This window comes from Daphnia pulicaria, chromosome 5 (genome assembly GCF_021234035.1).
Source record: "Daphnia pulicaria isolate SC F1-1A chromosome 5, SC_F0-13Bv2, whole genome shotgun sequence".
Taxonomy (NCBI): domain Eukaryota; kingdom Metazoa; phylum Arthropoda; class Branchiopoda; order Diplostraca; family Daphniidae; genus Daphnia; species Daphnia pulicaria.
The window spans coordinates 3,766,342-3,793,734 of NC_060917.1; the positions used below are offsets into that span (position 1 = coordinate 3,766,342).

The window sequence follows — 27,393 nt, forward strand, 5'->3', positions numbered from 1 at the left end:
AAAGAACAATATTTCTTTTCTTTACATAACGAAACTTTCAATGGTTGTCCTCAAACACAGGAAATCTGAAGTGAAACGGACACGAAATGACATCTCCAACAGCCAAAAGAAACTTCCTAGAACCCGAACCCGACCCGACCCGAAAAAAGGACACGGAATATGAAAATAATTAATTGCTACTTCCTTTGAAATTTATCGACGCGTGAAGCGTGCTATGCGTCGCCGGTCCGTAGGGATGCGATAGAATTTTTGTTGACCCACTTATAACATAAGGCGCTGTGGAATACGTGCTGCTGCTGCTGCCCTTTGCTTTTGTGCCACTGCCACTACATTAAATTAGATTTGAAGAGGAGAACCCTTGGAAGTCTGCTGTTGACGCAGAGAAACCTTGGCTGTCAAGGACGGGTTATTCAAACAAAGCTATCCAATTATGTGTATTCCCTAACGTAAAGGGCCATGTTATTTCAGTTAACCAGGCTGAAAATTTATCAAAACTAGCCCTACATATATAAAAGTTATTCGCCTATATGTACAGAACACGGTAAATTAAATATTTCCCTGGTTGTACGCGCGGAGTTTGACCGATTTCACTCATTTCCCAACTACAATCGAACAGACGGAGCATTTCACATCATAGCATGCGCAATAATTTCGAAACGATGTGAATAAAGCTAGGCATGCATTTATATATACCGTCGGCTCGACTGGGTTCATTCAACAGAGCATATAAGCTCTGCCGATTTCGTTGAAATCTCTTGCATATAAGCCAGCAGACGCCAATCTTCTGAAGCCGTTTTGTTCCGGCTCGTCGTTTTTCAATCCTCCACTTTCCGCTTGATTCGACGCTCTTTGTGTTGCACCAACAACAATACAATAGCAAAAAGTCAACCACCCCTCTCTCTCTCTCTCTCCGCCGTTCTCACCGCCTCTATAGTACTACATATCCACCCTTCGAGTAAATAGCCTTTTTTCGATTTAAGGAAAACCCGAGACTGTCTCTTCTCTTTTCGTGGTTGACGGCGTGATTGCATCAACCTCCGGACAAAAGCCGGTTCAGTTCAGTTCGAGACTCGAGAATGTATTTATGCGTTCGTATTTTGCTCTCAGTTTACGAGAGATTCTTTAACGAGAGAAAAAAGAAAAGAATAAGAAAATCGTTGAAGACGGCGCTCTGCGCCGAGGAGGGTTGGCGTAATGCCACATTTTTCATGTTATTAGTACCATCGTAAGGAATAGTAGTTTATAGCAAGATGGTCGCGTCGACCTATAGCCTGTATTATAATTCAGTTAAAGCCCGTTGTGAAAAAAAAGAAAAAGAATAATAATAGTAGATATCGAAATGCGCCTTTTCAATTTTCGGCTCGTCGTTGTGAATGGGATGACTGATGAAAATTGAAACTGAAAAGAAAGAAACGCTCGATGCGGTCGTTTGTTGTCTATTTGGATATGCAGAGGTATCCAGTCTCCGTCTGAAAGCTATTAACTATACACAGACAAAAAGAAAAAAAGGAGATAGCATATACTAAACTGGCCGTATCGCAAAGAGTGGGCCCACCCGGTCTTGGTCAGCGTGGAGATGGCGAACAGAAAGATCTAATCAATTGAAAGGGGGCAGTCTCCTTTTTCAAAGCTTTTCGACTTGTTTGTTGTGTCCGTCTAGCTATAGCGGTACTATCCATACGGTCCAACTTAGCTGGGCCACAGGTCGAAAGTCAAGATGAGAAATAAAACCATTAAAGGGAAACTTTTCATATTATATGGCCTGATGCTTGTATCAGGCCTATATGACTTAAACGAACACATATTTCTTCTCAGTTTCCTTTTACGACCCATGTCCAGATTTAGGAGGAAGCCTTTATTTTTTTTCCCGTGGCACGGGGGCTATTTCGTGTTTATTTTTCCAGAAGATTTAAGTGCCTGGTAAAATAGGTGTATAGGTAAATCACAAGTCAAGCGGCCGGGGAAGTGAGTAGTTCTGTTTAGCCCAAAGTATATAGCCCTGTATATCTCAGGTTAACCTACTGCGCAGTCTTCGCTATAACTGCCAAGCGTTATTCGAGATTCCATTTTTTTCCAGCTAGCTAGCTAGACTAACGGATTTTCTCAGTAGATGGCTGCGATTTCTTCGTATTATGTCGGCGTTCAATCACCTAAAGGCTAAAACCACTGGACTAAGGGAAAGAAAAGAAAAAATTAAACAAAAAAAATTACTGGTTGAAGTTTGGTGACGTCCGGTTGTGTCCGACACGACACCCTCTGGTATAGAAAATGAGACTGAAATTATCGTGACAAAACCAGAAGAAAAAACCAAAGACAAGGTAACCGACCCCTGGTTATTCCGTCACCGCGAAAGAGTGAGTAGAAGGACAGGACTTTGAGCATTCCTCAGCCGAAATACCCGCGACTACGCTTTTGGTCACGAATAATGTTGCTCATGACATGACGAGAATTCAATCAAGTGGAGATTGCGAGCCGTGTTGAATTTCACGGACGTTTCCTTTCTTCTGATTCAGTTATCTTGTTTAGACAGCGTTAATCCGTGAAGTGGATAGCGCTCATGCACGTCCATCTTATAGATTGAATAGAATCGCAACGCGAAAGCCACTCTCAACGGTCGTAGAGAACTTGCACGGGTGAAAGCTCACCTAGTTTTTCTTTCTTATTTGACGATGATGATGAGGCTACTTTCCGTTCTCTCCGGTCAAGTCATCATCGCTTGGAACGTTTTCTTCTGTCTCCTCATACGAAACGGAACGGGAAAATAAGGGCGGCGCAGACTGTTGGTTCAAATGATCCGAGACAAGACATCGATCATGAAAAGAGAATTTGGCGAGCTAATACTATAAGGCGACGGTTTCGGACGGAATAGAAAACAGCGTGACGCCACCAAAAACACGTATACCAGAACAAAAAAAAAAGTGAGCCCGTCATGGCAGTCCAATAATTTCTACTGACGCTTATTACTTTGGTGCGCATCGAATAAAAATGGTACCGCAGCATATGAAAGTATATAAAGACGTTAACTACTATCTCAGAATGCAATAAGAGATATCAGATGTTGGGTTGTTTCAAGAGAAAGCCAGTGAGCGATGAAGTTGTGAACTGTTTGTTTCATTCGCTGAAATCCAACCTTTAGCTGTATTTTATTTGTTTTAATGTCTGAAAACAAAACAAAGAAAGACAGAAACTGCTGGCAAACAAAAACGTTCCGCTCCGACAAATATGGCATCCCTTGTTAGGACTTTTTTTTCGCTCTTATTTTATTTGCATCCGAGTTCGGTACTGTACTACTTGGGACGACTCATTGGAGCGATCTCAAGGTACTTATCACGTTGGCATGACGAGCGAACTTTCTTTTTTTCTTCCACGCAAACACAAAAATAGACAAATAGATTCGAGTGTTTGATCGCTTCTTTGGAAAACCAACTTTAGAAAACCACGGAAAACCACTCAAACGAGTTATACACAGTAATAATTCTAGAAGTGAAATAAATTTAAAAGGGAAGAGCAATTGAAGCTTCAATTAAAGTATCCTTCCACGTAGTAAAAAATACCTACTGGGGATCAACGGCTGTGACCTTCTACTGCTCTCTCACACAATTGCTGTACAGCTATATAATCGGCAGAGGTGTATATAGATACAGCATTAAGAGAAGGAAAAACATTTTTTTTTATGAACTGTCGGAATGTCTTTCTGTCGACCGACAAATACATGAAAAAGCAAATCAACATTTTTTCCTCATCGTCGCACAACGACTCAAAAGAATTTTTCATCAAATCCACTCCGATTAATCGCAACGGAATCAAAAAATGTCCTTGTTTATTACATTTATAGTGAAAAGCAAAAGCAAAGTTAATGAGGATTTGTATACTGACATAACTTTTATACTAGACTAAACCCCAATTTACAGTGTAAAAATATTTCCTAATAATTGAATTTAAAGGGCTTTATGATTATTCCCTCAGCTTCGATTTTGAATAAATTATTAAATTCTAATCGATATCTTAAAGCATTGCTAATTAGAATATTAGTGTCGTCTGCTGTGATATTAGTGTCGAACTTTCGTTGTCCATGGAAAAGGAGACTAAGATTTCAAAGAAAGACGTAACGATCACTTTCGAATGATTTTGATTGATTGATCTCACGTGGATGTGCGAAAATAAATTAGAACAATGTGTACATCGTCATGCCAACTTTGGTGTCGCAGATTTCCATGCTCTCCACCCCCCTGCTGTTTGGCAGGTAATACAATACTCAGATTATGAGATTAGAAATGGGATAACTATGGGAGCTTAAATAGAAGAGTTAAACTTGTTCCAAGTTTGTGAATTGTTACTTGTTGACTAGCATTAATGCATTATCTATCCCCTTGTCAATGCATGGCAATTAGTCGGCACTACATGTAACCTTTTCTTCTATGCGGATTGTGCAGATTTGAGGCCTGAGCCAGCCATCGTATCAGCAAAGTTTTGCTTGTGCTGGACCTCCAGTCATATGATTTGACTGATGACCTGTCATCAGCAACAATCACACCATCATCGCTTAGGTAATATAATTTTCATTACTTTTATTAACCTGCATGTAAACTAGACCTGCCATGTTAGTTATAGCATAAATGTACATGGGAACCTTCAATTCTCCTGTTTATTAACAATTAGGGTATACCCCTGGTTTACCCACTAACTTTTCCTTGTTTGTTATTGATTGTTCCTCAAATTTTTTTTCGTAACTCATTGTTGAAATTTTTTATTTAGGGCTTCCTGTTTAATTGGAGAAACTTCCAGTGTCGACCGAGTTAAGGATCTCTTCAATTCCCCTTCCTTTAAAAGTCCTCGTGTACGCTCATGCGAGTGTGGGTGTATTCACGAGGACTCCCTTTTACCCCATCCATCCTGGTGGATCCAACTATTCTTCCGGCTACGGCTGGAGCACTTATGGATGCCTGGCTGTATTTCCCAGGCTTAAAGGTAGGACAAATTCATTTCTATCCGTTTCTATCTTCCCTTTCTGAATATTGAGTTGCGTTTATTGTAAATCGTTGCTAAGTACGGAGTACGATTATTCCTATGGGCTGAAACTGTTTTCTCTTGCTGTTTTGTTTTTCTCAGTCAGGTTCGTTCATTAAATAGCTCACGTGTAGTACGACTGCAGATCAGGCGTGTTTTTATACCTCGCAATTTTGTATGTGGGTAAACAATCATATTCAGAAATATTTTATTGACACACTTGAAGCAAAGTGCAACTTGAACAATTTTTTTCCACCAAGAGGGTCTTGCCGCCACACCGGCCCTTCCTTTAAAAAAAAAAAAAAAAGCCTTAGTTGCACTGCATTTAGGCTTTTTTCTGCATGGTTGCTTAATTTTGCTCTGAAAATTAAGAAGCCAGTGATGGTTGAAGTAAATAGACGCACAACCTTGAATTTTCAGTTACGCTAGCCTACGTTTTATTTTGTTTTATTATTATTTTCGACTCGGAATACCATTTTCGTGTAATTTCTTTATTTCCCTTTTTCTGCCCCCTTCCTCTGCCCTATCCTACTTTTCCCCAGGCCCACTGTACCTTTTATGTTTTCGTTTTGTTTGGGTTCTTTTTTTTATATATTTTCTCTGTGACAACAGGTACAGAATCTCTACCTTTTTTTTAGAAAGACTAAATAAAATAAAATAGAGCCGTGAACAAGTTCCAGACATCCGAGTTCAGGTCCAATGGCTTCGAAAACTTGCCGACAATAATCTGAAACCTCAGTTTGCGTCACGTTTCAACGTCATCAAGACAAGAGTCAAAAGACAGGGACGATGAGGCAGACGGTAGGGAAGAAAAAAAGTTCAAAAATCTCAAAAATCTAAAATAAAAAAAGGCGTAGGAAATAGAAATGTTTGAGGAGAGGTGACCAAAGTTGAAATACTACACCGCGCGTTATATAACCTTCGACTATATAGACATCCCCGCGCTATTACAGTAGTAGTAGTAGTTTTATCTCGATCGTTTGTTTGTGTCCAAATGAGGAATGCGCCAGGTGTCTATTCTCTCCGCTACCCAACTTCTTCATTCTGTCATTCTGACTGTCAGTCCTGCCTGTCCTTGTAGTTAGTCTCTTCCAGAAAACTAAATCCAACAAAAGGCAAGTGACAGAGAAATAAGAGACAAAAGAATCAAGAAAAACGGGGAGATGGAGAGAGAAAAAGGGAAAGCCGGAAACGAGTGGAGCTTGACGGAGAAAAATGGCGAGATGAGAGGGGGGAACAGAGACGTAAACACAGAGGGATGGAAGACATTTCTTCGTTCTTAAAATTTTCCTATGATTTGTTTATTTTAATTCCTAGGAAAAAAAAAAGAAAAGGTAATAAGTGCAGCACATGAAATGTCGGACAAAAAGGGGGGAAGGTAGTAGCGTGTGACCGGCAGGTCCCAGCACATTTGGTCCGGTGCAAACCCTCCATCCATTTTTCCTAGAGGTCCCCATCATTCTTTTCTCTCGATCTTGTACACGATATACGTCAAGTCATCAACTTATTCTTTTCCAACTAGTAGCCTATTCTTGTTACAGTTGTTTGTTATTATTCTTTGCTGGCCTTTTCTTCCTCCCCAACCCCTTTCTCAGCCGACACCGGATATGAAGGGGACGTAAAATTCAATAGAATTTTCGTTTTGTCGTTTCTACCCAGGTCACCACTAACAAGTCGCAAATAAAAATTCTAAATAACGTTACCAGAAAAAATAAAAACAACATTCAAACGACTTGTAAAGTTTACATTGTTGAAAAACGCTGTTTGACTCTTTTGGCCTTTCCGTTTATACCAGTAAACCACGACGCGACTTAATGGCATGCGGAAATTAATGAAATTAACGGATATTCGATGGAAACGAGTCCAACAATTATTCCATATCTGTTTTGGTGTCTATATGTTGTCGTCGTTGTTTTTTTAATTCGTTCTCCTGGCTCCAATTAAATGATCGGGAACGCATTCTCCGTGTAAAGATTTTTCCTTGACCCGATCTACTGGTGCGGTTCAGTTGATTATATTAGATTCTCTCTCGTTGTTTTATTCTTTCTTTTGTTTTTGTTTTTCCACGCTCGGATATGGCGTTCGACGTTCAATGTCGACATCCGAAAAAATAAAATAAACCTGGGCCAGCCAGTCTACCCCCCTTTTCTAACCAAATAAAAAGCCTTAACATGGGAAAAGGCTCCGGGCGGATTCAAGGAAATTTATATTTGACGTCCTTTTTGTTTCTTTTTTCGGTTGCTGGGTTTCCTCCCTGCTGCTGCTGTCTGTGTGGCAACTGGCAAGCATCCGCTATGGCCGCCCTGCTAATAATAATACCGCCGTTGCTGCTGCTGGACCGAGAAGGGCCGTGCTGCGTTGGGGTAGTAGAGTATGTTGGTGGGGGTAGGATACAGCATAACATAATGGACTGTCCACTTCCAGTTCTCACAATTAGAGTGTGAAGGCGGCGGGCGCTGCCGTTTCTCACCATTCTCTTTTTTCCTTTTTTTCTTTGGTTATTCTCCCCTTATGACTTGGATCCTTGGCATTTGAGTGTCTTCCTCTTTTAACGGTGGAAGTAGTAGCCCAAAGTTTAAGTGCAAGACCCCCATGTTGGACCCAGACGCGATCGAAAAAAAAAATAACCAATTCCGTCCGACTTGACCCGATTTTGGCTAGTCAGAGCTAATGAGATCCGTCAAAAAACGGTTTCGTGTCTTTCATTTTTTAAGCCAGTCATAGTTTAGCTAAAGGATTGACTGGAAATTGCCCTTGTCTAGATTTGAGTTTCCTGTCGCCGTTTGTGGCTCGTGACATTTTTCCTTATAATCTGACCACTTTACCAACTTTGGAATTTTGGATGCTGACCGGGTTTCCTGATTAGCCACCAACTCGTTCGTTCCGTTCGTTTTGGAGCTGTGTAAACGTGCAGCGAACTTGAGATTTTCATGTCGATATCACATGATTGGATTCGACATCGCCTGCTGATTGAATACCGGTCAGAAGCGACTTGCGGTTGTCAGCTGATCGTCAAACTTGACGGGGGGTTCCGTTGCTATCGGAGAACTCGAAGATTTTGTTTTAAAGAAGAAATTGAGGGAATGAAAAAACAACACAAAAATGGTGCGCACTCAAATGAAAAGTGCACCACTTAAAAGCGAAACATAAAACACTGCTATATAGCCTATAGTATTCTGGGGGTGATGGTAAGAAAGGCGATATACACTGTGTATATGGCTTTAGCGCTTTTGGGTTCCTTTTATTACAATTTTTCTCTTTTTATTTTTTATTTCTCTCCCCGACTGCTGTTGTTCTTTGCTAGATTGTGTGGCTTTTTTATCCTGTGACTATAGTACAGTACCCCCACCTCCCTTTCCCCTTCCTTTTGGGACCCTGAATGCCTTGGGCCATGTTCATTCAAACAGTTCCAGTCGGATGAAGTTGCGCGCAAGGTGCGCGGGTATTTTATTTTTTCTTTTTCGTAGCGGGCGGGGTTTTAGCGTATGGAGAGCGCGCCCGTCATACACACGCACTCATATACTATAGGCCAGTTGTTGGCTATCGCAACTGCTCAAGAGACGCACACTTCAAAGGCTTCGCCTATATTCGATAGGGCCATCAAGTATCTGTTTCGCCTTTTTTTTCCCCTCTTCTTTTTTTTCTAAATTTTTGTTTCTTTTTACTGTCGTTCCTATCAGCCTATCCATCTATATCCTCTTGGGTTTGTTCTTCATTTCTCTTCGACTCTTGCGATCGAAGCCAAACTTGCCCCATTGCCTGGCGGGAGGTCGGCCCTGAATGTGAGGCCCATTTTCTCTCTCTCTTTTGAAAAGTGCCTATCGACGTTTGGTGTTTACTAACGCACGCAGTGAGCTTTCATCACGAATCTATTGTGGCAAACGTACGAGTGCTAGTGACTTTTAAGAGAGATTCAATCAAGAAAACCGGATCGAACGATTTTGGATTCTATTTACTGCCGATCGTGGACAGATCAGCCAATCGCACGGCAAGAAAATAACAGTTCGTGAAGTGGACATTAGTTTTTATTCGTTTCGATTTCGCCATCGACGTTTTGGTTGAAAAGCAGTGAACTCTCGGTCGGATTTATCGTCGTCGTTGCGTATATTTTTGGAACAAAGCCACCGGTTGATTCATTTATTTCCAGTTCTATTACATCTCGTGTACGTGTGGTCTTATCGTGTCACAACTTTTTTTTTACCGACCTCGTCAGCCAGCCAGTCGGTTATACAACAACCCGACAACAACAACAGTGGAAAGGGAAAAAAAACAAACCGCGAGACGGATAGTGTGTGTGTAATCTGACAGGATGCTGACGAAAATGGTGAACATGAATAATAATCAGGTGAGTGGAAGATTTCTTTGAACAATTTGCGCATTTCCCAAAAAGCTTTTGCGGCCACTTGCATTTTGTTGAAACGTGATATTGTTTTATTGCGTACTACCGCTACTACCACTCGGATAAATAATGAGATCTCGATTGTGAAATCTTTGTGTTTGTTTGGGGTGGATGCCGCCGAAGTACTGATGGAATATTTGGAACCGCTAAACGTACGATCGAATAATTACCAGTCGCATTTTGACGAAAGGTATTTGTCCGAAACTGGCCAAAGTTATGAAATGGCATTTTTGTCGGTCGGTTGGTCTAGAAACTTCATCTTGTAATGGAGAACTGGAACGCGCTTTTCCTTTTAGCCATAGTTTTCGCTTTTTTAAAAGCATTTTAACCGCCCGTCACAAAAGAAAACGGCCAGCAGGAGAAGAGAGAAAAAAAAACTGTTATTTGACTCCCGCGGTAGTCTAGTCTGGTTTTCACTTCTTTCTTTATTGGTTCAGTTTTTTGAATTTTTGAATACGTCGGGAGCCAACGGTTGCACGAACGCCGTGTGCTACGCTCACGGGCACCTGTTGGACGTTGGCTCCTTGTCTCCCCTCCCTGCCCTAGAGGCCTAGTAGTTGTTTATTATTGACTACAAGTCTACACCAACGTCAAAATAAAAAGACGCCATCTTTAATATCTCTAGCCCCTCGAGAACACTTTCTTTTTCTTTTTTTGAAATTATTTTTTGATACCTTTTTTTGTTTTATACTAGATTTTAAATTTTCCGGGAAATTACACAGTGGCTACTTTTTTTAACGATTGCGGTTTTTTATCCGATTGCAAAGATTTCCCGATAGATGGTGCAATCCATTCGCATTATCACGAAGAAAAAAAAATTAAAATTTTGAAAAAGATGGAATAGAATTTGTTTTAAAAAAATAATAGAGTGGATAATGGATAATGCTGTTACGAAAAGTTCTTCTTCGATATCATTGGAGGGCTAGAAAAGATGAAGTAGACGGGCATGTAAGTGCGGAATGGTACGGTGTTGGGATCAATCACTCGTCCAAACGAACAACAACAAGCCCAGCATTCAGACTTGTAGAGGCAGGTTTTCAACAGCACGACAAGGAACAGGGCAACAAAGTTGAACGATGAGAGAGCCAGCTTGCTCCTAGCCCTCCTTATAGGAGGGAGAAAAAAAGGTCGACCCAAACGGTGCGGGGAAATGGCAAACGAAATGAAATAAAAGATTAGAAATCAAAAAAAGACTTCATGGGGATTTCCAACCGTATTTTTACATATGTGCAAGTCAGCCAATCGAAAGTCACTCCGCCGCGTGAATGACTAAGTAGCTATAGCAAACAAAAAAACAACAAAATAATATCGTTATATTTCGAAAAACCAAAAGTGGAAAAGGCATACACACACACATATTCAAATGCCAACAGGGAAATAAAATTTTAAAAAAGCCAAGAAAAGAATAAAGAATAAAAGAAACGCACACAATATCTGGCGATTCGGGTGCGTGACTGGAACCGATACTGGCGCGCGTGTGGACATGTAGGAATCGGTTGTAGACTCTGCGTCGAGCTGCTGAATATAAACGGGATCCCCCGCCACTAGCTTCTTTTCTCTATCCATCTCCTAAACTTCATGCGCAGTCCATTGAAAAAAGAAAATTGGCTTCTACTTCTTCTTCTCTACTGAAGAGAGCCGATGGATCAGTCACGCTCCGGCTAGCGCTATATGGCCAGCATTTCATCTGCCTGGACTTTTGTGTGAGCCTGCGCCAAAAGAAGTCATTCTTCTTCGACTATAGACTACAAAAGACTCTCGAAACTTATTTGAATATGCGCAGGATATGCGTACAGCATCGATGATTCGTTTTTTCCATCTCCTTTCCTGGCGCCGTTCGAATTGTCTCCTGCGAATCCGCAACTTTCACGCCAATCATTTCCGTCTTTTTTTCTTTCCCCTTTAGATTCGCTCTGTCTGTGTTTGACAGATTCTCATCATATTTTTCTTTCTCTCTCCTTTGACACTGTGTGTGTACATTTCCCCTTTGGTGTTTTTTAGCTGATACAAAGACGCATTCCAACCATTCCGCCATTCCGCCCCATCAGCTAAGGTATCATATAGATGTGTATATACACACACGGTCGGACGCGCTGCATACCTTCTTGCCGAGTTCGTGGGCCGCAGTGGAATCAGACTTCAAGCTGGGCAGGGTTGAAAAGAAAAACCCCGGAATGAATAACCCAGGGTTGGAAAAAAAAAGGCAAAGTCATAGGGTGAGAGTCTCAGCCGACTTGGGCTGGATATTGTGCGTTCACCTCGGTTAGAATGTTGTGTACAATGAATGCTGGAAAACCTGGAACAATAACATATCGTAAACAGAGGGAACAAGGGTCAAAAGAGGACGAAAAAGAAAGGAAAGTTTTTTTTTTTTTTTTTTTAATATCACAACTCGTGGCCGTATCAAACAACAACCCCCTCCGAGGTATTTAAGAACTTTGGGGGGGTTGTAGGTGATGCTATCGGACGTGATGGTGCATTGCGTTCATTTTTTAAATACTAAGGTGCGGATGTACGGGATGATACGGATCTAAAAAACAAAACAAAAAACAACTTGACCCCGATCGATGTTCAAATGTTGAAGATAGAACCCAGAGATTTGTAGACTCTAACAGGACAGGTCATTTACAATATCGTAGAAGAAAAAAAGTCGGAATGGCACGCACATTTGGTGACGCCGTGACTGTGGTATGTCATCTTTTCATAAATCAGACGGCATATCTCTCCACCTTTCAAGTCTCAATTGTGACTTGGACATACCACCCTCCATAGAGACTTTTTGGCTCCCCCTTTCGTCTCGTGAGGATCTGCTTTTTTTTTTTGAATTCAAGACTGTATCTCGCATCCTATTTGAATGCATTACGTGACTCTTGAAACGAAAGGACCGCAACTTTCACACCGACTGGCGACGGAGGAACGAAAAAAAAAGAGCCTTTCGGTCGCTATTCATCTCCATTTTGGCTCTTGTCGGTTTGAAATCGGGAAAAGACATCATCAAATCAACACTGGCCATCTTCGAAACAAGCCATACCGAGTCAATTTAAGTGCGCCGAGCTATGCTGGGCTTATCCGTTTTGGCGTCGATTTTCCCAAACGGGTTTTTTTTCGATATTTTTGTTGGTTATTTTATAGCCGCATCTATACTCTTGAATTGTTTCTTTCTTTTCGTTACTTTTTTTATTCTTGCGAGCGCGCGCGTGTGTGTCGAATGGCAGGGCCGTCGTAACCGCGCATCTAATGAATCGGCCGACAATCAGTTTCTGATATTTCCTCCTGCATCTAAATTCCCCCGATTTCGTCGAAGCGTGTGCTGAGCTGCTGCTGCTCGGTGCTGGGCCCCAGCGTGTTTCGATCAATATGCTAACCGCGCGTTTCTTTGCATGATCTCCCAGCGTGATTCCAACCTACTGACACAGAAAGTGGAACTCTCGGTCGCACGCCCAGAGTCGAGAGAGTTTGTTTTTCGTTTTCCATTGATAGTGATACAGCATGAATTTGTAGATAGCTATATTGACGTCGATGTAATATCCGGTCTCCCCCTCCTCCATTCACGCGAACGTACATATATATTCAAAAAAAAAAGGCCCATGTGAATATATCTGAAAAATCACTTGCTCATTCACGTGACTCTCTCCGCTGTGCACAGAGTAAATATGTGCGCAGCTGAGAACTCTTTTTTTAAATCTAGCGCGCTTTAATTATGCGTTTTCACTTTTTGATTGTTCTTACCAAACAATAATGGCATGATGACGCAGTTACTATTCTGAATCCTTTTGTTTTGTTTTTTTTGTTTGAAGATTTTTAAAAACTACTAAAAACAACAATAATAATAATGGAGCTGCTACTACTACTACTATACATTTAATGCACGCCTAGTGTCTCTCATCACTTGCGGCGACTAAGGGACTGTCATAAAAGGTAAAAGATGGGACTTGCGCACGCCATGGCGTCAAGAGGTAGCAATAGATTTCACAACTGTCAACATCTTCTTTTCGAAACCCGTCAACAAAACCTGTCCATTTCCAACATTTTGAAACCGAATTCTGTCCTTCACGCTCTGGTCTACCAATCGATTCCATTAGTCTTTGTAGCTGGCCTGTCGCTGAAGGACGGTAGAAGCTCGATGATTGCTCTATTGTATTTGTTTATCGGTACGAAAAACGCGGAGCCGAATCATTTAATTATTCATCGGCACACACTTAAAATGGGAACTGTCGGATAGAGAAGATTCGGGTGTCTGTGAACGACTTGGCTGGGCGATTGACGGGTCATAAAAAAACCTGCTGGATTCTACCGATGACGGAAAAGCTGAAAAAAAAGGGACGAAAAAGGTCGTGAGAACTATTTCCATCACGGCGGCCATTGGCGACGCATTCTGTATAGCTCTTTCGGGTCCGGCCTTTTCTTATGCGTGCGCCGTCGGTTTGTCTTGCCGCCCCGTGGGCCCCCATGTGGCCCACGCCGACGTTCCGGTGTCCGTGTGAGATTTTCTCAGTGTACGTAATAATCAGGCGATGTATATAGGAACTCGATAGTAATATAATCATTTTTCTGAAAAAAGGGTAGAAAAGAATAAGAATATATACGACCCGTTGATGATGAACCCCTTGGCTCGTCCGTGTGTAGTATAGACCGCGGCGGCGGCGGTGGATTCCTCAACGTCTATTCGTATTTAAAGTTAAGCTATTTGTTGCCGGGCCGCTGCTGTCGGGGTGGAAAGGCATAACACGTTTCAGTGCGCGAACAAAAGAGAAGGAAAAAAGGGGAGAAAGAAAATAATAAAAATATGAAGGGAAAACTAGCGCTTATAGTCGACGGCCTTGTCGGTGATCAGTCTGATTTATTCCCGACACTGCGACTCCACCCAAAGGGGAAAAAAAAGCCAATGCTCGCTGGCTTATGCTGTTTCCATATACTCGACATTATTTTTTTTTTCTGGTTTCCTTCCAGCCCTTGAACCTGAACCGGGAGGAAACGAGAAAAAAGAACAACAACAAGGCAACCCACCCATTCATCCATCCATCCTGCGTCCCCCTATAGACGTTGGTTACCTTGAGTCTTGTGTGTGTTGTGTCTACCTCCCGCTGGAACAGTGGAACTTTTTTTGAGGTTTTGTTAGATATTTTTTCGTTATTATGTTCGGTATGTGGGCACACACACATTCGACCTTGTTTTTCCCATATCCCTAGCATAGCTTGGGCTGCTGCTGCTGCCCCATCCAAACGCGTTTTGGAACAGCTCTCTTGACTCTGTTCTCCTTGGCCTGTTGTTCTTCCGCACGTCGGCAGTGTCCGACGCGGCGCGTGAGTGATAGTTGCATCACACCAACCAACAATTCAGCCAGAAAGAAAAAAAAAAAAACTCACCCAATGACGGGGCGGGAGGGAGGCTGGAAGGCGAAACCCCTCTTTCTTCTTCTTCTTATTTTCATCTTCTTCTTCTTCTCCACTTCATTTCTGTCGGAGAGTTGCTGGAAGTAGACAATGAATCGATTATCTTTCCTGATGGTTTTTCGTGGGATTTCTTTTTCGGGGGGGTTTTGGTTATTCCCTCTGTATTCCTTTTTTTTTTCTTCTTCTACCCTCTGGTCTTGATTCTTGGTGTACCTGTAGGTAGGGCCTCTACTTTTCGACTCTGGAAGCAGTGCTACTAAGACCTTATACGCAATGTAGGAGATTGTGCGGGTAAGGCTCTTTTTCACACAGAGAGAGAGAAAAGGACCGGAACTCGGGTTAAAAAAATGAGCACTCGGCCGTGGGAATCTGGCGCTTGCCTTCTACATTTTGTTTTTATTATTATCATTAGACATCAAAGATGTACTGCTTTTTATTTTTTTATTTTTTTTAATTTGAGCTTTTTGAAAAGGAAGGAAGATGGAAGGGGGGCCCCCACCAAACTGCGTCCGCATTGCTTAAACCGTGCAGTTAAAATGTGCGGTAATCATTTTGAGACCATGTGGCAAACTCGAAAAAAAACCCAAACCAACCAACACAAAAAAAAGGGAGAAATAAAAGAATAGGTAGCTGAGATCAGCGCCTAAAGTTGATTTCCCCAAGACATTGAAAAACGCCAAAAAATAAAGAAAAGAAAATGGAGTTGGGAGAGAAATAGCCGCTCGTCATATTACTGGAGGCTTGGCTGCTTTTTTTTTATACGGCTTCCTCATTTTTCGAACGCGGTTCATTAGCATTTGGAAAAGTAAATAGAAACGACCAACGGCAGCCAGCCAAGCAACAGCAGCAGCAGCAGCGTGAACCAGGTGTTGAACATTTATCCCAGATAGCCTTCGATGGGCCGGCCTCACAGGTCGAGATCTAATATAACGAAGGATGATGAAATGGCACGTACCGTTTACACACATCCAGGCAAAACTATCTAGCCGATGGGCAGCCGTATCGACCATCATCCGCGACCGCTCTCTCCTATAAAGTGCCGCGTTCAGCTGTGGCTCAATCCAACCCATTATAATAGATGCCCAGCATCTCTCTCTCGACTATCTCCGAATCGACTAATCGTCGGCCTTTTTTCTTGCCTTTTTCCTCCTTTCGGATGAACCTCGTCGCGTCATGATCGAGCGCAATTAACTGCCTATAATAAGAGGGGATCCAAAAGGAGCAGCTCAAGGTAGTTACTATTCTTTTCGACGCCTATTCTCTTCAAGAGATAAAAATAGGGAAAAGATTCGTTCTCGGAATCGCAGTCTCTCTGTGTGTGCGCGGCTGATGAAATTGGTGGAAAAAAAAATTAAAATAAATATAAGAAACGAAATAATCCTACACACACACCTGTTGCCGCCCTATACAGACGGACCAACCGACGATGGCCGGCGCTGCACGGTGTGTGTGTGCCGTGTTTTTCTTATATTTTCAAAGAAATCGAAAATGGAAAATAAAATAAAATGAAATAAAAAATAACTAGAAGAAAAGGCCTCCCACGATCGGTCGTCATCCACCTCTTCTGGCCCTCCCCTACTGCCTTTACCTTCATTTTCAGGGGGTTCCAGGTTGTTTCTTTACCTTATTATTTAGACGAGAGCCGAAAATTCAAGAAAAAAGAAGAAGAAGAAGAGAGAGAGAGAGAATGAAAAACATGTACATGTATAAAAATTCTCGTAGGCTACTTCGTCATCTTCTTCAGGTTCTTTTTTTCTTTACCCATGCGCATACACACACACACACACACAACTCTATAGGTAAGAGACTTTTTGGTCGGGGCCCTTTGGCTGGAGCTGTTATTTTCCACTCGCCCTTACCTATATATTCCCTTCCGGCGCTCTCCCCTCCCTCCCCCCTCTTCTTCCACCTTCGTGCGTACGTGTGTGTGTGGTGTGTGTGTGTGTGGGAGAGTGTGTGTGTGTGTGTTGGGGTTTTTAATAACAGCTGCAAGGTAAGGAAAGGTAAAAGGTATACGAGGAGTCGGCATTGCTGGTGGGGTTCTCCTTCTTTTCTTTCTTTTTCCTTCCATCTTACCATCTTTTCTTCACCTTCTTCTTCTGCTTTCGTTATCCCTTTTCAAAAGTTATTTCCAACGTTGAGGAATCTCCCTCGTTTTTCTACGACGAAGAGAGCCAGTTGATCTCGAGGTACTCGCCGGTGAACAAGTCACGCTCAGTCGCTCCGCACTTTCACCATCCATCCGTATAGACTCCGTGTATCATCTCCTTGCGACTGGAACGTCTTTTTTGTTTTATTTTTTATTTTTTGGGTTTTCGATATTGGCAAAACCTGTCGGTATTCAGACTTTTATTACCTCAAGAAGCCCAATTATTGTGGTCATTGGTGGTTCGTGTTGAATAACTCTGGTTTCTGGTCTGGACAGTTGTGATTTTTAGTTGAATTCGTGACGACTTTTATTATTGATGCGATTATTGAACATTTGGATACAATATATCTGCTCTGCTTAACATCGGCCTTCACCATGGAATGATTCAGGTTGGAATTTCCTTTCAATTTATTTTCAATTTCAAGTTTTTTTTTTCGGGATATTACCCCTCCAGGATGGAAGGGAGGGGGGCACAACAAAACAGTGGCTGTCAAACGACTTGTGTAAGATAACAGACGATGTATCGGGTAGACAGCATCCTTTAAAAAAGCTTAGATTATTATTATACATGGAGAATGAAAGAAGAGCATCAGACGGAGAGATCCAACATTTTTACAGGAGTGATAGAGATCAACCAAAAAAGGCTGTTAAAGAGCTGCTGACGTTGTGGATGGTCAATTGACTTGAGGGCGAACGATAAAGAATTAACCAAAAACCCAAAACGTGTTTTTTTTTTCTCGTTCGAACAACTTTAGGTGGGAAAAAAAAATCTTGTCGATACTTTTTTGGGCGGCCCAGCAGCTCGGTTATATTTCGTCAGCGTGGTTGGTTTGGCTGGCTACACACACGAGCACGCGCTTCCCTCCCATGTGCGGCTGCTGGCGCATCTAATGAACCATCCGGCTGCATTATTTTACATCGATAATGAGGCAACGGCGGTCGACAGGTGTACAGAACGAGAAAGAGATAGTGTGTGGTGGTGTCTATCTCCTACTACTAGATAGAAAATAGATGGGAAACCAAAGTCAGCCAAAGGCTCGTGTTGTTGTGGCGTGCTTATCACCACCACCACTACCACTACCACCACCGGTCTTCGGTCAGCCGCACACGATGGATGATGGATTGTCATCGGTCCACCTACCTGAATCTCTGGCGGCCAGACATATCTCCTCTCGATTCCAGAAGTCAGAATTGCTGGGGTATCAAAGACTCTCGAGTGACAAAAGGCAGACAGCTACTACACCACACTCGGCCGTTTCCGCTCACTTTCCGCACGATATATTCACATTATTTCACTTTTCTACCAATGTCCATCATTCCCCCCACCAACCAAAAAAGTAGCGGTTTCGACTCAAGGAAAAGCAATCAAACATTATTCTAGCTGGTAGGAAAAAACTCAAATTGCAAAGCAGGCCTCGAATGTTTTACGCGTGGGTATATCGCGCCCAAGTGAATGAGAATTAGAAGAGACGGACAGCTGAGAATATGAGGGGTGGAAGGAAGAAAGAAAAAGAGATCCATCCAGCCACCGTCCAATTCTATACCACCTACATGCATGCATAATGGCATTCAACATCTCCATTCCAATCATGCGGACCATCGATATGTTCATGATGCATTATGCAGTCGGATGAGATTTTCTTTCGGGGGGGATTTTTCTCTCTTCTTTCCATCCATCCCTGTGCTGGCCTGGCCCAGTAGAGATGGGGGGGGGAGAGCTGTGGGTATAATATTACCGTTCGATCGCTGATTTCAAATGCAAATACATTTGGAAAGAGCTTTCGAGTGTGTTACGGACACTACGAGATTGATTCCGTTTCGAAGATGACGGATGGCGATCCTTCTTCCTTCGCGTCCTTGTTTTCTTTTTCTCTTTCTTTTTTAAATTTGACATTGTGTGTTAATAATATTCTAATTTTCGGTTGTTTTTGTTGTTCTGTTTGTTCCCATTTCCTGCTGGCGGTTCCAGTTGGTGAGTCAGCAGCGAGAGAATAATAATGCTTCCACCGCAGCTGCCTCTTCCGTCCACTACCACTACGCTCCGCCGCTGCCACTGAAATTGTTCGCCGCATCACGTAGTCACGAATCGAGTCGACAGAGACCGCCACCGTCTACCGCACCTGGTAAGCCCACACACACATATAAATAACCTAATCGACTGTAATTAGAAAAGGGTAGAAATTGGACAAGGAAACTGTAAGGCGATCGCTTATTAGGATTCTGAGAGTTTTAGTAGAACAATGGGGGGAAAATTCATTTCGGCCATCCATCGCTCCCCTCATCTTCACCATCCCCACTTTTTATTACGACAAGGAGTAGTATATAGAAGAAAGGTTTCTTTACAAATCAGTCGTCCCTTCGGCAATGAGATGCACAGCTCTAACGAGGCCAGCAGTAGTATTAGTATCGCTAATGGGAACAGGTCGAACGACTTGATTAGATATGGACCGGCTGACTTGTTAGATCCAACAATAAAATAGCCTTGTATTATATTTTGAGGTCATCTTTTGTTGAATCAATTTCTGTTCAAAAGAATTGCGCGTTTTTTTTTCTCGATGACATCAAATAATTGAGTCCTCGGATATGCGCTGTAATTTGTTTTTTTCCGCGTTTTAGACATTTTTTCTTAAACCGATGCGAAAAGAACATGAGGGAGATATATCAGATAGATCGATTGCGAGTGGCAAGCGTTGCGGAATTATGTTGCTATCAAATAATCGACAATTATAACCGAAAGGAAAAAAAACAACTGAAAAGAGAATGAAGGTCCGCTAATTATGAATAGCTCCGAGCGTCATTGGTGGGTGGATATCAATCTCGTAGGTATTTTTTTCTTCTTCTTCTTTCGGTTGTTGTCGATGTTATTCTATCTGCTGTTGCTGCTGTTCGCTGTGTGGGGGTGGGCGACGTACAGTAAAAGGTTGGAGTCGGAGAATATGTATAAGAACGGCTGGGGATATTTCGGTCGTGAGGATTCAGTCTTAATTGCAACTTGAGAGCTGCATTGTCTGTGAGACGGACCCGAGATGGTAGTTCCTCTCTACACACACACAGAAATAGAGAGAGAGACGGGGGGGGGGGGGTTTCAATGGATTTTTAATGACCTCGTTATACCTTCCAACTCGTCGAAAAACTCGGGAGAATAACACAAAAGAAATATGACGAATTAAATCCCCCCCCCCCTCCTTGAATCCCTACATTGGGCCATCCGTACAGAAAGATAAAGAAAAAAGTAAAGAAACTTTCATTAACATGAGACGCGATGAACAAGTTTCGAAGGGAGAAGCGTTTTTTTTTTCTCGTTGATTTTGTTGATGATTGTTTCGACTCTTTCTTCGTTTTTCACCGTTCAATGAAAGTCGGTGGGCGACGAACGATGAGCGGATCACGAACCTTGTCGGGAAATCTTCGTCGTTTTATCCTCAATCATTTCCTTTCAACATCACACGAAAAAGACGAGCTAGACGAAAAACACGAAAAAGTCAAATAAAGACAAGAGAGAGAGAGAGAGAGAGTGCATAATAATATGTGCGTACATGTGTGTGTGTGATGGGAGAGAGGGGCCGAATAAATGTGTGAAATAACGATGTTGGTGGCGTGTTGGTTCAGGGGTGGACACATTCGACAATGGGAAAAAAGGTGCGTAAATAAGTATACACATCTCTCAAGAACAAATCAAAAAAGGAAGTTAGTTGCCTATAGCTTTTTCTTGCGACCGTCTTCGGGATCGAAAAAAAGGCGTTACTTTCCAGCCCGCCCGTCTTTTTATTCGACTTGAAAAGCGATCCAAATAATGAGTACGTTGGCTGCCTTTGAAATCACAGAGAGCCATTAAGAGCCTGCGAATCCCACGAACCAAAAAAACGTCAAGAGAAGCGACACATTGACGCCATTGGGTCCTCGGCTCTCACGCCGGTGCATCATTGAAACCCATCAGCGCCGGTTCATCGGGTTGGGCGTTGATGCCGTCCTGATTAGCTTCCGTTGATTGTGTGTGTACAGTTGAATTTCAAAACTTTCTAAAGGGATAGAGACTCTTCTCTTTTTTTCTAAACAACGTCACGGTCGCCAGCTTTTTTAAATAATAATTTTGTGCAACTTGTTTTCCTTTTCTTTTTTTAAATTTATTTCACAATCCTATAACAAGAACGACTTAACCAAACAATGGCATAGTTATCGTTACGGACGCAGTTTCGTCGCTTTGTTCTCTTTTCTCTCTGGATGCTTTTCGATTGCGATTGTTTTTAGCCATTTTCTCGCTCGGTTTCTGTCTGATTTACGCTCACAGCCTCCAATTTTCGGGTAGAGGTCGGGGCTAATCGGTCATCACTTCACCCGAACGAAATGCGAAGTTACAAAAAAAAAAAAAAAATGGGGAAACACGGAAATTCCCCCCTTCAAGAAAAGATGATAAAGGAGGTGAGAGGAGAACCTTTTTTAATTGCGGGTTACGTGACGTCGCTTTCAAATACAATTCCGCAATCTGGTAACGACTTTTGTCGTTCTTTTTTTTTCTCTCTCGCTCTTGCGCCGTTGTTGATTGCTGCTAAACGCATAGCCAAACAATCCGATGTGGTTTTGCATGCTGCACTGGCGTACGGTACAAAATCGACCGACCGAATCCTGGCGTTGTTGTTGTACTTTGTTTAATGATTGCACACTCGTGTCTGGGCATCTAGATTGATACGCGCTCGCTAACGCTCATCATTCTCTTAAAAGACTGTCGAATGAAGGCGCAACACGGAATCCGATCATAGACAATATACGACTAGCTGTACATCTCACGCCATATTCTCCTATGTAACGTTATTTCCTTCTTTTTTTATTATTATAAAACATTGTTAACAATAATGTTTTAGCGTAACGAATTGCCCGAGTTAGCTGGTCGTATTTTTGAATTTAATTTTTTTTCTTCTAAACGTGCGGGTTCAATGTGTTTAAACCAGTAAATTATACTACAATATCCGCTCTAGTTGCTTTGCCCGAATGAGGAGGATCAACCTTGAATGTTCATTAGGCCGACTCACGTGAGAACGTCAGTTGCGTCACTTTTTTTACATCGTTTTATTGGTGAAACTTTATTTTATGTTGATTGCTTTTCTACCATAATGGTGCGTACATAGTTAATTGTTCATCGATGGCAGAAAGTAATTGGTGAGCGTTTTCTCTCTCTCTCTCTTTTTTTTTATCTCCCATGTTTCCCTCGAATTTTACGAGCTTCTAGAGTTCTATGGCACTTAGATAGTCTTGCCGTATCGTTCACCTTCCATTAGGGCAAGCGTGCAATTTAGCAATGGAGAACACACACACAGCACACACAACGGTAGCTTTGTCACGAGTCTGATTGCGCTTCATAATTTACTGTGTGCGTAGTCTATACGTACAACGATTCGCCTTCACTCTTCTCAGTCACGGAATAAGAAAAAGAAAAGAGAGAGATGGAAATAGAAAAGAAACAAAACAACAGCGGCATAAAAATAAATAACAATCTCCCAGCGTATAAATGTATACTATACTATCTAGCAGTCTGGCTGCAATCTTGTATCAATTGAAATAAAGCCCAGCTTGCCATTCCTGGCTGAGCTTTTCTCAGTTTCTGGTGACCCACAAATGTTCAAGCCGTTCAAGAACATTTAAATACAGTCGGGAGGCCCCGCGTCGTCGTCGTCGTCGTCCCTATACGGCGTTGCGTGTGCCGGTATTTGATGGAAACATTTTCAACTTCGTAAAACGATTTTTGTTTTGTTTTTATATTATTCTCCGTTGCTACTAGTAGTCGGCTGCATTCCACCTTGCTCCCAATCGACTTTTATAGGCACGATCAAATAGGATGTGTATACGGAGGGATAACTCGTTCTATACTTTTCTGCCCAAGAATCAATATTGATTGATGCCGTCTATAATATAACTTGTTCGCTAAGCATGTCAACGGCGACCAGTGTCTCGCTTCATTACCAAGTTATTCCACGCTTGAAAATTTTCCCCTTTGATAAATCACATGACAGGCGGCCAAATTCGTTGATCAGAGATAAACCTATACCCAAACATTTCAGATACAGTCGATGCGTATAAGATAGAAAAGGACTAAACAATTTCTTTTTTTGTGTGTGCGCAAAAAGTCGCTGCCAACGCAACAATGAATGGTAAATGTTGAAGCTCACCCACCAGGGACATGATAGGAACCAGTAATAGAACAGGAAAGCGTGAGGGGATACATCAACCGCATGCTGAAAGAGAGAGGATAATTCTTTTGCAAAGAAGAAATGTTTGTTTTGAATGCTACTATATACCACTCAGCCTTGGAGGAGACACGAAAATTGTGTGTGTCTTTTTCCTTTTTCCTTTTTTGATGGGAATGAAAAATAGCAACAAATCAACTCAACATCAAAGAAAGTCTAAAAAAGAAAAGAAAAAGAAATAACACGAAGTGACGTCGCTTCGCAGGTAGCCGGGTGGTCGTTTCTCTGGAAACTTGAAACTTTTTTTTTGTTGATGAAGAAACGACGAGACGCGGGAGCGCGAATGAGCGAAAATGTAAAACATCCACCTGCACGATCTTCCGTGTCTATAAAATAATATGGGTAATGGGCATATAGACGTGTGTGTGTGTGTGTGCATAGAAAGATGACTGACAATGTCGGTGGGCTCTAGTTTCTTATTTTTACCCTAGTACCGGATCACGCGTGATTGCCGTACGACTCGCCCTTTTTTTGTTTTTTACCCCCTCAGGTTCTTCGCGTGCAATTTTGTCTTTTCTTTCGTGCATACATTACATCATCATCGTCTGATATGTACTGGTTGCCATCGTCACGTTGTCCTTGGCTCTCCGCAATTTTGTTAATTTCGCTGATGTAAATGTCCTTCATCAACACTTGACTTCACCAGAAAACAAAGAAAACATTACAGACCGGTTGGCTCGTCAAGTTAATCAACTTCGTAAAATGGTCAGCGAATAAAAAAAAAACCAGCGCAACAGCCAATACAATACCCAAAATAGTTCGAGTTGAGGCCATCAGCCATCACAAGTCTGTTTGAAAAATCGACCACAGATAAACTCGTTCCACGTTTTTTAAGATTGCTGTCCCATAATGCCTTACTTGGCCAGCAACGCTTCAAACTGAGAAAGGCACTATAGGACAGTGGGACAAGGCAAAAAAACAAAAACAAAAAACAAAAACAGAAAAGAGATGAATGTTTCGATAGGTTCGTCTCTATAAACTATTCAGAGATATGAAGAACACGAAAGAGCTGGGAAGGAGACGAGACGAGAGTCATGGTGCTGTAGTCGTATCTGAAATCAGTGAAATAATCGAGGGAAGAGGTCAGCTCAGCCAACCAGGAGTGTGTTGTGCCAATTGAAGAGTGTACCACACTACCACTTCCAAAATGGTGAGAGGTGCAAAGACGAGTCCTCGGTGATGTGCAGAGGAATAAATTATAAGAGACCCACTCTGCCGAGACTTTTGGGTTTCCCACGCGAGCACGTTAGTTGATTGATGCCACAAAAAAGGCAAGATGAAGACGCATCCAGGTGAAACGCAAAGAAAAATCGCGCAGGTACTACATACGCAAGAGGGGGAAATAGGAAATAAATGGACACACAACACACACTGTGTGTTATAAACATAATAACAAGAAGGCAATAATATTAAAGACAATGGCGACAATTTAAAAGAAGAGGAAGACGTAATAATCAGGACTCAAGCGAGTAGTCGTGCTCATGTCCTTGCGGGAGAATCGCGGCACGACACAACAACAACAAAAAAAGTCATTGAAAGAATCAGCCAAAAGAATTCCAGTGATTATAACAGCGTTTGTCTATATAGTACAGCTGTTTTTTTTTCCCTCAAAATGTAGCCCCCGCTGTGCGAGCAATTGTGCACTTTTTTTTTCTGAACGGCCGTAAGGTTGGTACATAATGAATCCCTGCGGACGGACAGGATGAAGAGCAGGAGAAGAACACGAGTGCTGTGTGGAGGAACAATCAACGGGGCGGAGTCTAGCGGGAGTCATTACGACGATTGAGCGCCGCGTAGTTGTCTCTTAAGGGAGGTGTAATGTGTGTGTCTCTCTCAACTGAAAAAAAAAATCTTAAAAAAGATAAACCGATAGCTGGAAGACCCACAAATCAAAATTGACTTGGAAGTTGACTGGAATCGACAGTGTCGACGGTGTTTTACCCGACTTGTGTGTGTGTGTGCGACGGTTGTTGTTTAGTTTTCCCTCCCATTTTACGATTCTTCACACGACATCTGTCATTAGACTTCGCACTTGGTAGATATAGACGCCATAGAGAGAGAGAGAGAGAGAAATAGAGAGGTCACTCAACTTGTAGTGCGTGAACGATTGCAGAGAGCGTATAGAAAGGATCATAGGTCATTTCACCGCTCGCCGCCGCAATAACTGACATTCCGAGTCGACAAACACAAACCTCCCTCGACAAAAAAAAACTTAGAAAAAAAAAAATCGGGAAAAGGAAGTCTGTTTCACACGGCGGAGGCGTGAGTAGAGAGAACCCAATACTATACATCTGCCCGCGCTAAAAAATAAAACAAAACAAAAAAATCTTCTCAATGAGTTGACAGGTACAGAATTTTGATATTTACCTATTTCGCCTGGTTTTGGGTTGAAACACAAAAACGGTTGGACTGGTTCTTTTCGGGTTACGAGTCCTCCTCCCGACAGATGATGACAGTGGTGATCTTGATGATGATGGTGTTGACGACGGCGACAAAGACGAAAATGATGATAGGTTTTACCTGTCACGGTTCCCGCTCACTGAACTTCACACAGCTCAGGTCTAAAGGTCTCTTTCTTCTTCGTCTTCGTCTTCTTGGTTCCCCTCCAAAAAAAGTTATTGGTTGGCTCAAGATTGCCCACTTTGAAACTGCCGGGCGATATAGCTAGCTGGATCTCTACCGAATTGGTCGTATATTCATTTCCGTCTGCCATAACTCTTTTGGCCAGCCGAGTGTCGTGCTGGGACGTTTAGAGGCAGAGAGCTGCTGTCCTATACAGTCCGTCCAGTTTGGCCTCATTTTCGAGAAACCAGAAAAGAGACGGAATTATACGTACACGGTCTTGTCGTTTTCAACGATCTCGGCCGGCCCTTAAAAACGTCCGTCCTCTTTTCATTTGGTTGGGATTCGGTTCTTTTATTTTTGGTTTTGCTGCGTTGTGTTGTGTTCCCCTTTTCTCTCCCGTCATTCCCCCGCCGTAACTCTACAAAACTTTAGTCGGAAAAAGAATGGCAGCAGCTCAGTATCATCTAGCCGCGCGCGGCTAGGAAATAACGCCTTCACCGTTACAGCAACGGCTCCCTTGAGTCGCTTTGGCGCAATCCGATTGTAGCCGTTTCTCTCTCTCTCTCTTATAGTTTCTTTGACTGGAATATTTTTTTCCCCCTCTTTTCTTGTCATTGTGATGCCGTCGCGATGCCTTGATAACACAAACACACACACAAAAAGGCCCCCACCAATTATGGGATTCTCCGAGATCTTTACGATCGTTACCGGAGATTCTCTCTCGACTTGCGTATATCCTATCTCTCCTTTTTCTTTCTATTTACAAACACACAGACGCAGACATAGACACTCTGTATATATTTCTCACTCTCTCTCCCAAGTCCTCCGGTCGACTTGGTCGGAATCAAAACAGTCGTAAATATCTCGAGGTTAGAGGTGCGCTTGACGAGGGCGTTCAGTTTTGTTGGGCCGTTTTGGGGCGGGCGTAGTTTTCTCTGTCTGTTCTGCAGTTTGCCACCACCGATGCCGCCGCCATTTTTCAGGAAGAGCTCACCTGTTGAGACCAAATAACCCTAGCAACTTATCGATTCGTTTGAATGGGATTTTACAGACATCCAACAGCAGAGGCCTACGCACCCACACCGTCTATGTCTGCATCCTCTATTTCTCCATTTTTTAAAAATCCCGCCCTCCCGGCTGCTCCTCCACCCTCCGCCCGCGCACTCACGAGCTCTGATACAACGCAAAAAGTAAAAAAAAAAGAACAGAAACGGTTCTGTTCAAGAAAAAAAATATATTTTAAAAAAGAAAGAAAGAAATACCTAAAATTGAAAATAGCATTTCAAGAAAATTCAACTTGGACCACTTAGACTGTGATCAATGACATCAAAAGGCACGCGTGGTGGTGTGTCCGCACGGTTATATACCTGCGAGTTCTACATGTAGTATCTACGTGTACCTTAGCAAATCATTTCGTGTTGTCTGCAGTATAAATTCATGCGGCGGGCATGGATCTCGCGTGTGTGTTCCGTTTGATAAAGTAGTCGACGATTGCGATTTGACGAGTTGGCTCAGGGAAAATGAGATGCGCAAGTTCACCAGAGTGCGCGCTCCGCGTTCTTCTTCTTGATCAAAAATCCAGCACGTCCCTCCCTCTCTTGTCTATTTTTCTGCTGGTTCATTGTGTTCCAACCTGCGGCA

General features: G+C 42.4%; 1 protein-coding gene and 1 long non-coding RNA gene across 7 annotated transcripts in view; one reads left to right on the forward strand and one right to left on the reverse strand.

The window, feature by feature from the left end:
- LOC124341473 overlaps positions 1-27,393 on the reverse strand; it is a 172,030-nt gene that overhangs the window by 20,701 nt on the left and 123,936 nt on the right. The gene's annotated exons all lie outside the window — the stretch shown is intronic.
- Positions 4,070-27,393, forward strand: part of LOC124340802 — a 34,734-nt gene continuing 11,410 nt past the window's right edge. The window contains exons 1-4 of one of the 4 annotated variants that reach the window (XM_046793479.1): positions 4,070-4,243; positions 4,434-4,547; positions 4,756-4,968; positions 18,918-19,071. In XM_046793479.1, coding sequence (XP_046649435.1) covers positions 4,846-4,968; positions 18,918-19,071 — 277 coding nt within the window. In that variant the 5' untranslated portion in view covers positions 4,070-4,243; positions 4,434-4,547; positions 4,756-4,845. Of the gene's footprint in view, positions 4,244-4,433; positions 4,548-4,755; positions 4,969-8,405; positions 9,353-16,978; positions 17,338-18,917; positions 19,072-27,393 lie in introns of those variants that run through there. The other 3 variants (XM_046793481.1, XM_046793480.1, XM_046793482.1) reach the window with 3 other exon arrangements.